This window comes from Sprattus sprattus (genome assembly GCF_963457725.1).
Source record: "Sprattus sprattus genome assembly, chromosome: 5".
Classification (NCBI taxonomy): domain Eukaryota; kingdom Metazoa; phylum Chordata; class Actinopteri; order Clupeiformes; family Clupeidae; genus Sprattus; species Sprattus sprattus.
The window spans coordinates 21590530-21603814 of NC_137924.1; the positions used below are offsets into that span (position 1 = coordinate 21590530).

The 13285-nt window shown below is 41.6% G+C and overlaps 1 protein-coding gene across 1 annotated transcript; it reads right to left on the reverse strand.

Annotated features, from left to right (window-relative positions):
* Window positions 1-1355: 1355 nt before the first annotated feature.
* slc15a2 (solute carrier family 15 member 2) lies at window positions 1356-13057 on the reverse strand (the record flags this gene model as incomplete). Its single annotated transcript, XM_080838449.1, has 23 exons — window positions 1356-1574; window positions 1882-1986; window positions 2409-2543; window positions 3593-3689; window positions 4415-4522; window positions 4709-4755; window positions 5078-5242; window positions 5508-5636; window positions 5753-5834; window positions 6123-6211; window positions 6566-6598; window positions 7060-7104; window positions 7729-7818; window positions 8048-8131; window positions 8305-8387; window positions 9135-9212; window positions 9477-9567; window positions 9933-10032; window positions 10275-10367; window positions 10500-10641; window positions 11130-11217; window positions 11893-11939; window positions 13033-13057. The coding sequence occupies 23 exons, from the start codon at window positions 13055-13057 to the stop codon at window positions 1356-1358; spliced, it is 2175 nt and encodes a 724-aa protein (XP_080694575.1).
* Between the last annotated feature and the right edge of the window lie 228 nt (window positions 13058-13285).

Here is a 13285-nt window from a genome sequence, read left to right on the forward strand (position 1 = left end):
ATTGACAAATTAAAGAAATAAATGAACATTTAACAGAGATTAATTGAACTTTACCGGAATGTGTCCCCGTGTGCAAACACATTCATGATGAATCCCAGTTATTTTGGTTATTTAGATCAGTTGACTGGGATAATTTAATTTGACAACCCTGTGGTTAGTGAGTGCTCTTGATACTACCACTTCAGTATTTGTACCTGGAGCTTAGATTCAGGCCTTTTCCAAATAACCTCTTGGACAATCATCCCACAATTTACAATCAAAGTAAGCGTTTTATGTAAGTATTTGGAAAGTGCCTTTCATTAACCACTACAGTGCGTTTTGCCCCATCACTCTTCACTGGCATCATGTCTTGCACCAGAAATGAGCACACTGCCCCCTAGTGAAGAGAACAATAAGTAACACAGACATGCCTCTGAAGAGATTCTCCTCTTTAGTGGCGTATATTACACTTTGTTGTCCTCAACATGCATGTTCTTGTAAGAATGGTGTCCATTTTGAGTCAAGTTTTTTATGTGGTGTGCATGTATGCAGCTGTTTACTAATATTTCACATTCATACGTATTAGGCAGGATTAATGAGACATACACGTTGATATCAGTCTGTAGAGTAACATTTAACAAAATAGACAGGTGTCACTCTTAACATCTACTGACAAGAATATAGCCTATTCCTGTATCACAGACTCAAACAACATATACCTATATGCAAAACACTTTAATCCTTTTAATATTTACATCATTGAAACCGGAATGTGTCCATTCTCCAGCACAGTATAGAGCATCAGAGTTGGCCATATGTGTCTGCAGAGGTCCTGAGATTTGAAATATTGTAGGTATGTGTACAAGACTTCTCATTTAGTTGCTACATTAAGCCTACTTGCCTCGCAGATACTCAGTATAGAGGTTCATCATTTCTCTTTTTTGTCATGTTTTCAGCTGCATGGTCATATCCTATTTATCATAAATATCACAGATCTTATACAAAATTTAAGAAAGTGAAATTCTGTCACTTAAAATCAAGGCACTAATACTTTTTCATCTATTCTACTTTTTCTATTTTACATGTATATCATAGACTAACATATATGTTATAATAATGTATGTCAGAAATTGTCAGGAATTATAAGGTACATAAGTGTCCTTTCATAGTGTTCCATATTAAGCCTTAAAAACAGGCCAGAGAATCACAATGAAGCTGCTTTTAAATTGTATTGTCAGACTGTTACCTGAAGCTGCTTTTAAGTAGTATTGTCAAACTGTCACATGAAGTGCTGAAGCAAATCCAACCTTGCTTAACATATCTTAACTGTACAGAATAAAACAAACAAACAAAAAATACTGTAGAGAATTTCTGTGCTACATTTTGGTACTTTTTCCATCACTTTCTCCAATGGTGCGCATGTACACGCCATCTTTGTGGCTCTTTTGGAGGTCGTCTTCGGCTTCCTCCCCTGTGTCGTCCTTGTACATCTTGTCTAGGTGGTCTGGGTCCACGTAGGTGTAGAAGTGGGCCATGATGGAGAAGATGATGCAGACGGCAACAAGCAGGCCGGCAAAGAGAAGGAACTCCATCCACTGTGCAACGCACACATACAGACAATCAGTGTGTGACTAGGATCAAACGCTGGTATCCCTTATCTGCCTTATAATACATTCCCTTTCAAATTTATGAGCCAGTAAAAAGTAGTTTTAGTTTTCTGCCTAACCTCACAGTCTGTTGAGCTTTGCCATCAATTATAAAACTATAAATATCAAGCGTAAGAAAAGGGTCATGATACACAAAAAGTTAACTATACTCATAAACCCTCTAATGGTTTGTGTACATAACACTCTTACTGTGTTGTGGGGTGAATTTGTTTTCCTATAAAGTACATTATCGTACCTGTTCCATGCCGGCTCCTTCTGCCACGATCAGCACAATCACATTACCAAAGGCCACGGTCATCAGCCAGCCAGCTTGAAGTACTGACTTCATGTTAGCTGGAGCCTATAGGTAAGACAAAGTAGAAAAGTAGCAGGAGTCAGACCACAGGCCCTAATTTCATAGACAATGAGCAAAGCAAGTCTGGTGCACATGAACTAAAGCTATTGTGTGGTGTGTGGAGCAAACATGGACCCATGTTTGAGCTTAGGATCTTGCTCATAGTATTAAATTAGCTAAATGATTTTGCCATGTTAATAAAGTAGCTTTAGTTCATGCATGGCAGACTTTGCTTGTTGCTCGTTGCTTTGCTCATAACCAGTCTGATTTTGAGTGCCACATATTCAAAGTGTGGATGAAAAGAGATCAAGAAAGAGAACACAGTACACCATGTATCTAATTCTAGAGTGCTGGTTCAAGACAAAAAACAAAAAAAAACTTTGTAAGAGAACTTTCAAAAGCAGAGATCGTTTGAAGGTGCACCTCACCTGTGAATAGGAGAACTCCAGGCCTGTGATGGAGAACATGACCTCTCCTGCCGTCAGAAGAACATACTGAGGGACTTGCCATGCGATGTGGACGTTGTTGGCACGCACATCCTCCAGCTTTGTGACGTCAACATTCTTAAATGAGCAAGAGCAGCGCTGTTAGATTAACTCAAACAAAGCTAGTTCCCCACTAGTTATTAGTTATGTTTTGCCTCCGTTTAGGGACGTTACGACTACCTAATCAGACCTCTTGTCAGATTTTTGTTTCATCTGCGACCTGTCTGACACTCCCATGGTTTCCTTCCTAAGAGTATTAGCAGCAAACATGCTTGCTTCCTGTCTGACTCTCTTGTTATCCTAAAGACACGTGCTCAAGCTCCAGGAGTCGAGCACCAAACACAACGGTGCAGTGACACCATGTTGTGTGGTCGGCAAAGGAGACCTGGAAATACTGAAAGTGACCCTTCCTGAGCTCCATTAGCACTAACAATTTCCAAGCAACCAAGCCGACTAAGCGCTCCTTCAGAACAATGTGTGTGCATTCGTTTTGATGTATCTAGGGACCTACCTAAACTTTGACATCCATGATGGAGAGCAGAGACTGCACCAACACATCTGACATTTCTGACGTAAGACACGACAACAAAGATCCAAAAGGCTGTTCTGCCAGTCAGTCACCCAAAGGTGACTAAAATGTTCCCAGCATAGTGCTCCTAAAATTATCTGTTAATGCCTGAAATCATCTAAATAGATGTACACACTCAAAAATCATCATATGTCCTACAAAAAACAGCTTTAACATTACAGCTACTCAGAGTGGAGGTGAACAGGCATCTTTTTTCAACTGCCTGCTCCAAGGGAAAAACACATTACAGGAAAGCCTTATTCAGGCAGCATTTGTGAGACTGCTTTTAACCTCTGCATCTCAGTTGCTCGAGTGCTACCAACGCCGTGGCCAGAAGAACCCACAAGAGACTTAAGTGTCTGCAATCAAGGTACACAGCGGGTCAAATGACTACCTGTTAATCTGTAAGCTGTTATTGTGAGTGCGCTGTGCTCAGTTATATTTTCCTGTCTGGAATGCAAATGGCTGTGTAATTGTGTAATTCCTCTGCTGAGGTTCTGAAGTAAGGGCAGAGATGTATTTACACCCACATCTACTTTGTCATTAAGCTGCTACTTACCCCTTTCAGAATGACGGAGTATGAGGCACCAAAATCTAGAAGCCCAATGTCTAAAGAAAGGTTCCTTAAGCTGTTTTCACATTTTACATTTGAGTACCTGTCAAGCACAGAGGAGAAAAGAGGGAGAGTCTAAAATAGCAGACACATGGATGGTATGGATGATCACAAATAAGTATGAAGTTCAGCTGATTCCTCATGTATTTAATGAATAGCATGAACTAAAAGTTGGAACCCTTGGAGGAAATGATCTGGCTACATGCAGAAGTGAAGGGGTGTGGTTGGGAGACAGGGAGCATAAAATAGCCTTGTATGCTGATGACATCCTCCTCTTTGTGACGTCTCCTAGTTTATCTATTCCAGCTATTATGACCACTTTCAGTGAGTTTAGTACTTTATCTGGCAACAAGATCAATTTTAACAAATCTGAAGCCATGCCGCTTGGTTGCTTGAACAAAATTGAGGTTTCAAATGACTTCCCGTTTACCTGGTCAGCCTCTGGTTTTATATATCTTGGAGTTAAGATCTCCCCTGCCTTGAGGGAGTTGTGGAAATTAAATTTTTCCCCTGTCTGTGATGCAGTGAAATCACATTGGTCACACAACGCTTGGGAGCCTTGGCTGTGCAAGTAAAGAACATCAAGAACTAGCAACAGCAACTACCATTGGGTGTGACTGTAATGTCAGATGAGATGGAAAGATAGAAAACATGTTTATATATTGAGACGAGGAACATTCATATCCGCTCTCATCTTCTACACACACAAACACACACGCACAAAAAAAAAATCAACAAGTTGAGAAATCCATCCATAATTGTACTCACAGTTCTCTATCCACAAATTCACCATTTGAGACCCCAACCCCAACTGGAACGTGGAATTGTTTAGCTCCAACAGTTATGTTGAAATCTTCCTGGAGGGTGTTGATGAACCTGAAATAATCATGCACCAATGTGGCCAGTGAATAACAGTCACAACTGGACAACTCTGTGTCAAAGCTGAAGTAAATACAGGTATAAAAAAAGTCAGGGGTGAATCTGTTTGCTGAAATCCCTTATGCTAGTGAATCACTTATCTTATTCCTAAATACATGCAAGCAGTCTGTACTGTACGTTTACCTCAGATGTGCTTCACCATTTTCAGACTTCTGGATGTTGTCCTTTACCTGTGCATCAGTGAACACAAGCGAAGCAAGCGAGTGAGAAGACCTTCAGTAGAAACTGACACCCCCAACCACATGATCTAATAGCCAGTGTGTAGCCTGTCTGCTCTTTCCCAGGTGTCTCCAGGAACCACCTGTCTTAAATGTAACGCCTCACATAAAAAGCTCTGCTAACTAACCTTCTAATCAGCCTCAAATTTCACATTAGCACAACTTTTCCAAGGAATATTTGACAAATAGTATTTTCAAGAGTAAAACATTATAGTTTTGTAAGATAAACATAGCAATGTAGTTATTTGGTATTTTACTGTGTTCGTTGTTTTACCAGGGTGCAGTGGACACCTAAGGCATCATCGTTTATGATAAGAGTATAGGCCTCCTCTTCAGTGAAGGTTTTAACGCAATGGTGATTTCCCCCATTGACAGTCAGTGTGACAGTCAGAGCCTGTTTAAAGCCATTAAGCTGAAGTCTCTGGTACTCCACAGGGTCCTAAAGGGAGAAGCAAAAAGGTCCAGGGGTGTGAAACCACTACATGAAGGATAAGAAGTCTCATATTCACTGTTTATTAATACAGCATTGTGTATCCCCAAGGGCCATCTTAAACATACCTTGATCATTTATCACAAGTCAAATTCAACAGAATTAACCAAATAAATAATGAACTTAGTGTAGTTAGTCTTAAAGACATATTTTGTACCTCTAAATATCTCATCATAATGCAGAAAAATGTCTGTCAATATTGGCCATGCAATACCTCATAGGATTTGATTGGCTGAGAAAAGAGGCCTGTGTGCCCCTGGACATCCAAATTTATGTCTGCCTCTGCCAAGTTCAAGACCTGAAGGAGACTTGTACTTGCAGGTGGGGGGTCCACCACAGTTTCCTAAAGCAGGGAAACTGATTAAACAATTGTCATCCATCAATAATAAGCATCTAGAAAGTCTAACCCGCACTAAGAGGCCAGATGTAATCTGATAAAACGTCAGCAGAACAGCTTACAATGACGCTGCGCTCTACGACAGTGGCAGCTCCAAAGGCCAGGGCGGCAAAAATCATGCCAGTGGCCATCTTCCTCAGAGGACTGAGAGAGGGGGAGAGTGACAGAGAGAGAGAGAGAGAGAGAGAGAGAGAGAGGGAAAAGAGATACTTGTTCATTCACAGCCCAGTTATCATTTTATTCTAAATACATGAAATTGCATTCATTATTCAGTGTAATTTTGGTAGAAAGGTAGCAACCATAGCTGAGCATGTTATCTATGACTCAGGTAATTTCTGTCTCATGGCCCCTTTGCCATGTGGGCTTCATATAAAATGTTCACTGTTTAAGCTTTAGGGTTAACTTGACATCCAAGGTTAGAAGATGACTCACGTGACTTTGATCTTGCACATGCCGATGAGTGGGTACACACCCATGTCGAAGATAGGGATGAATACCAGAATCAGCAGTGCATTCAGCATCTTTACAACGGGAGAAGGGAACATAATCACATATGAAATTGCTTGAACTGCTAAAAGGAGACGTGAGAGAGGTTGTAAAATGAGGGCCAGTCACAGTGAGAGCAAATGTTTTTGAACATATTTTATGGGTTAGCTGAGGTCAGTGAAATTTCAATGTGCAGTAAATCTGAGTAAATAAGTATAAAAGTGTGTAAAAAGTGTGTAAATGAGTGAGTGAGTGAGTGACAGTGAGTGTGTGGTTGTGTGTGTGCATACTGTATGTGTGTGTGTGTGTGTGCACGTTTGTGCGCATAACAAAAGGGAGGGGAAGAGATAAAAAGATGAGGAGATAAACAGATTGCAAAATATCTCTACCTGCATTTGATCCGGTTTCAAGACAAATGCACCCTGTAATAAAACACAAAATATAAAATTCACGATCAGCAAAGTACTGTTAAATTGCTAGTGATAAAAGATTTAATCTTGACATTTATCTCTACACATAATCTTATCAGGTTACATTAGTATCAGACGCCAACAACGGATTCATCCTATTCCATTGTAATTGCAATCACAGGCCTAGTGATGGTTCATAGCCAGTCACGGTTGATGTTAATCCATTACATTTAGACACGTTTATCAAGGAAACAATAAAAACCTCACAGTAAAGTGCAATGTCCCCACAAGTAGTCACAGTACTGAGTGTAAATCTCACATGACCACAACAGGAGTACAGGACACGCACAAACAATACCATAAATCAGCCCTTAACACAGAACACTGTTCCACTCATGTACAGTGGGGTAACCATTGATAAAAAACAAAATGTTTACATAATCCTGAAAAACAAACAAACAAACAGAACTCACAAAGTCCATGTTCATGCGAGTGGATTGTAGTGTCCAGCGGGATCCCTGGAGGAGAGGGAGAGGGACAGGGACAGGGAGATGGAGAGGGAGAGAGAGAGAGAGAGAGAGGGGGGGGGGGGGGGGGGGGGGAGAAGGAGAGGGAGAGAGAGAGAGAGAGAGAGAGAGAGAGGGAGAGGGAGAGGGAATGTTATTCCTCGCCAGCTGTGCTCAGGAACCAGGCCTCTCTATGGCCATTACCAGTCATTTCCAGTCAACAGCCTCCATTAGGCTGGCACTGGCCCTTAGCTCATCATACACTTGATTAGATGCCTAATAAAACACTTCTCCTTTCCCCTACACGCATATGGTTTGGCCTTTTAGTTTGCAGATCTGGAGTCAAACAAAGGGTCTCTGCACTTTGCCTTTCCAATTTGTTGGTCTTTCTCACGGTGCATTTTGTCCCTCTGGCCGTTCTTTTCAACAGCAACTTTTATTTGCGTGTACAGGTCAGTGATTTTCTTGTGCTATCACTTCCTTACTGTCACTTCATCTGTTGCAGAACTTGTGTATATCTTATTATATTTCATTGACATCCTTAATTTAACTGAGCAGCACACTTTTCATGTTTCTCCACAACTCTATTGACAGGCCTATTCTATAAAAGATTGCTGAAGATTGCTAGTATCTTACCTGCTGGTCAAACAGTGCCCAGAACATGGGCAGGGGGATGTAGAGCACCAATACCCTCAGCACCATCTTGATCTCTGAGATGAGGCGTTTCTGTTCACACACAGACATGATGAATGGAGAACTCCAGTATTTATATTACATATAGACCCTGTAGTAGCTTCATCCACTGACACTACAGGCCATTCTGGGTTCCTTAATGCACTCTGCAATTACTGGCTAATGTTGTAGATGTGCTTTCGTACTTCCCTGTGAATTGGCACAGATAATGAGAACCAGCGTTCGTTAAGGTCATTAGGGTGAAAGGATCTGTTGGAATTACCGGGTACTTTTCCTCTGCCCAGTCCAGCCAGTGCTCCCTCTTGGGTTGATGTTTGGAGCTTCTCCCCCAGTTACGAATGGCACACTACAACAGAGGACTCTCCAGTCAGCTGTATGTTCACAAGCCACGTGATGAATTCACATATCATGCTGGTGGAGATCTGGTATAGTTGTATTGCAGATCCAACTTGGAATAATGACATGAATAATATATATTTTAAAGTAAGTGAGGAGCATGGTCTTGATGAGGATACTCACTCCAATGCATTTGCACACTTGGAGCAGAACATTCCCTTCTGGTGGACTGTTCTTGTAAAGCCCACTGCCAGCGATGAACACAACTGCAATTGGAGAAATGATGTAACTTCATAACACTGTAGCTTAACACTCTGTAATGTACTCAGACACTCAGCGAGGATTGCTCTTGGACTGCTAAAAAAACAGACATCACCTTGGGAGAAGTCTGATAGACAGGAAGATAAAAAATAAGGCCACATAGTTTACGTTTCCAGACATCCTAATTTATTATGCAACGGCCTATCAGACGCGCTGATTCCATCATGTTTTTAGAAAGGCAGAGCAAATGTTTTGTGGCTGGGCTGTTTTGACTGGCAGCTCTAAGGCAGCCCTAAGTCCTGAGCGCACTCGCTGTGTTTTATGCTGATGGGGTCCCTTCATCCATAGGGGCTTCATGGCTCACTGGCCTTGCTCAGCCCAAGCATGCGCTATCCAAACACACCATGTTTTCCCCCCAGCTCACTGAACGAGACAGTCATACATGCACAGCCAGTGCTGTCTAATGCATCAAAGAACAGGGTGGCTTCATTAACAATCTAAATGCAGACACACTCTCTTTTTTCTCTACACCTGACTGAGTGTGTGTCTATGTGTGTGTGTGTGTGTGTGTCTATGTGTGTGTGTGTGTGTGTGTGTGTGTGTGTGTGTGTGTGTGTGTGTGTGTGTGTATTTGTGTGTGTGTGTGTGTGTGTGTGTATGTGTGTGCGTGTGCGTGTGCGTGTGCGTGTGCGTGTGCGTGTGCGTGTGTGTGTGTGTGTGTGTGTGTGTGTGTGTGTGTGTCTGATACTCACCCAGAGCAATGATCATTAAAACCGCAGGAACTCCAAAGGCAAGGGCATAGCAGTCACTACCAAAACACTGGACATCACCTGCAAAGCAGCAAAGCAAAAAGCACGCTAACATCAAGCTTTTCCATCACCAAGACAACCAGAGAAAGAGATAACCAGTTAGTAAAAATGATGTGATGACAATCCAGGAAGTAACTAAAGAGACAGCAAGAATGGCCTGTTGCAAGAATATCTGACATGCTGTAATGGTGCATTGCTCCTGGCTGACATCATTATCCTAAATACAGTCTGTGGATAATCTGATGAAATGATGACAGAAAGTTGGGCCGTGTGCAGCAGACTGACTTCTAAGTATGGGGGTGATGACGGTCGACAGGACACTCCCGGCGTTGATGGACATGTAGAAGATGGAGAAGAACTTTCTCCTCTCGTCTGTCTGAGGGAAAGAGGAGTAACAATAAGTACCACCCACTGATACAGTGAAAGCTGCCACACTCACAACAGAAATAGAGCCTTTTTCCAAAGAATAGCCTGATCCAGTTAACTGCATGACGTGTGGGTTATTCCATCCAAGCTAGAGAAGTGACTAATGATTTCTGTGCTGGGGAGGGGGCCATGCATCAGAATCAGCCTGATGGGAGCTAAAATGACAAGAGATGAGCCTGATGTGAGTTAAAATGAGAAGAGAATGAGCCTGATGTGAGTTAAAATGAGAAGAGAATGAGCCTGATGTGAGCTAAAATGACAGGAGAATGCTCTTGTAGGCTTCATGGGGAGACAATGTTTTCATCCATGTCTTACATGCTCCTCTTCAAACTGGTCTCCTCCAAAGGCAGCCACACAGGGCTTGATTCCTCCTGTGCCAAAGGCAATGAGGATCAGTCCAACCATGGACAGCACTCTAGAACGCGAGGACAAGCCAAGGACAAACAAACAACAACAGTATTACCAGCCTGATACTAACACGTCTCACACAAGAGTGAGTCATGGATATATTAAACAGAATTCAGCTTCAGTTCACACCACATTGATTCAGCTCAGCTGCACCAGCTTTTTTGCAAGACCTCTATAGAACAAACACACACATACACAAGTACATATTCACACACACACACACATTTATCTCAATGTCATTTCACTTACATGTGCACGGTGTTGTCCCCAACATCTGGAATGGCCCCTACAGACTTGACCACATGGCCAATGACATACACTATAGAGAGGTAAATGATAGTCCTGTGAATGACACACACACGCATACACACACACACAAACATTACCTCTTGTCTCTTGAGATGAGATGAAAAAGCAAACACGAAGACAATGTTGTGAAAGCCTGAGAGGAAGGGTGGTAAGGTCTCGACTCACTTGAACTTCCCCAGCCATGAGTCAGCAATGAGGGCACCCAGGACAGGGGTGAAGTAGCACAGACTGCTGAAGGCATGGTACACGGCTGTGGAGAGATCCTTGTCCCATTTCAGGTATTGTATGAAATATAGGGTCAACACCGCTACATGTAGGGACGGGCGGGACAAACACACAGAAAGATGCACAACACGAGTGAGGACAACAGGAGGCAAGATGAAATAAGACAGAAAGTTTTAATGGCCTGTGATGGAAACTTGGCATTGAAAATGTTCTCAGGTTTACATGTGCAAACAGAGAGGCAGTGTATCAGTGATATGGCGGAGACATCTCATTGCCACATTGTCACAAGTCCTCTTAAAGGAGGCTCCAACAGAGCAGACTGTCTCCCAGACAGAAGCCTCAGTGCCTTAAGGAACTCGCTGGCTCACACCTCCTCACATTAGTCAGTGAAATAGTTTGACTGCACTCAGGGGAATCTATAACAATAATAATAATTTATTTTTATATAGCGCTATTCTAGACAATAAAAGAGGCATAGCATTGGGCAAAGATAACAAACAATACAACAACAATAAATAGGAAGACAGGGGAATCTAGTGACGACTTAAAGCCCTGTCTCCAGCCCATTACCTTTCATTCCATAGTAGGAGAAGCGCTCGCAGAACTCGTTGACCACAATAAAAGCGATGCTGACTGGGTAGTTGGTCCCGCATATTGTCTGAATGAAACAGCAAAGGCAGTCAGGAGTCAGACAGTGAATGATTCTGCACTGCCGACGGACCCAAACACCAAACAGACAAACAGACTAGCCATAATTTGGCTAACCTCTTACATAATGATCTGCATTCATATCCTATATAAGTGTTTAAGAGCGTGCAAGATTTTTTTTACAACCCCAAATGACCAGCACTTCAGTGGAGTTTGAGTTCCTACACCCCCTTTCTCTACTGGTTTAATTGCCTTTAAAAACTAATGGTAGTCATGTGACAACAGATGGGCCTTGTACACCACAGGATGCTGCACTTCAACCCCCAATGAAAAAGGAGCAAAGGGGAGAGATGCAAATCCCTAGGAGCAGAAAGTCCATCTTTCAGACATGTGTCCACTATGATATTCCAGAAGTAGTGAGAATTAAAAACACAGGCCTGTCAAATATCTGGCTCTGTTTCTACTGAAAACAATGATTCTAACTAAAACACCATTGTGTGCTGTAATTCATTAATTATCATGCATTTTGTGTATGCCATGGTAAACATACTGAGCGTGATCTGTACATGAGCTCTCTTAGATGGCATGAGCTCACATTGGTCAGGATATGTATTTAATTGAACACAGTCATGTTATTGTACTATATTGTATATAAAAACAGTATTCTAAAAGAGTGCCATCTTACCGGTGACTTTCTTTTCTTGTCCCCTCCCTGTTCCTCTGATGAGTAATCTAATAGACAAAGATTCAGAATCAGAAGTTATTGGTGACCAGAGAAGATAGATATTTCAAACACAGCATGACGTTATCAAGAGACATGTATATTGTGATTCAGGGGTCAAGCACACTATACACTCTTGATCAAGTTTGCATTTTGCAAAATCAAACAAAAAAGATTAGAAAATAAAGAAAAAAACACGTAAATCACTTAACTATGGCAGAGTTGAACTGCTGCACAGATATATAGATTGTCAGAATAAAGGCATGAAAAATAACTATCAATATTTATCCACCTGAACACACTGAAATGATAAGCAGGCTTCATTGAAGGGGGCTTTGGGCAGGAAGTGTCACACTTTTGTTTTCAAACTGTAACTTCTACATTCCATTCTGAGAATGTCACCTCCACAATCACCTACTATCACAAAGTCAATTTTGAAAAGCGACTCAAACATTAAACCACCAGTTAAAGTCTAACTCTGATCAAGGGTGTGGGTCATAACAGATTATGGTGAGAAATTTTAACTTTTAAATGTAAACGCATTTTCAAAATCATAACAATAATGTTACAACATAATCTGTCACTGTCTTTTAATTCTGTAACTGTCTGAAACATTGCTTACAAGAGCAGTTTTATAGGCCTTCGCATAATTAAAAAAAAAACACAACCACAACCGCGAAGCATGCAAAACGATAGGCCACAGTTCCTTTTCCTCCACCCAGTCCCGTGATCTGTATGCATCAAGCTTCTACAGACAAACGCATGTAACTGTAACAAGGTATGAAATAAAAAAAAAATAATAATAATAAAGACAAATGGAAAATCAAGCATAATAATGAAATCTTGCCTATATAACTTAAGTAGAATAATTGCTCTTAAAGGTCCTTTGTTGCAAAACGAAATAACTGTACACGACATATACTGATAAGGACATTAAAAACTAAAATGAAATCCATTGGCTGTACAGTGCAACATTCACGCCTGCAGCCACGTCTTATTGCTAGTTATTTCTACGCGAACAACTTTCATTGGAAAAGTCCGTTAGAAGCACGCGTGCAGGTTAATTATCCCAAACTTGTATTGCAGGGGAAAGTTTCCAAATACCAGCGTTACCCTTCTTTTTCTCCATCTGGTCAGTAACGTCTTGAGTGTGTATTAGACAAACACACACACTCCCTTTTCGTTGCCGTCGTTTGAACTGACAAACGTCCAAGTCCGCCCCTCTCTAATGTGGCTCAACCAAGTCGCAAAACGCAGCTGTTATAGCATTTAACCAGCACCGTAGTTAATGTTCTACTCCCATTCCGCGAATGGATGACTTCGCGTAGTTTTGGTCGTTGTCATGCACTTTTCTGTC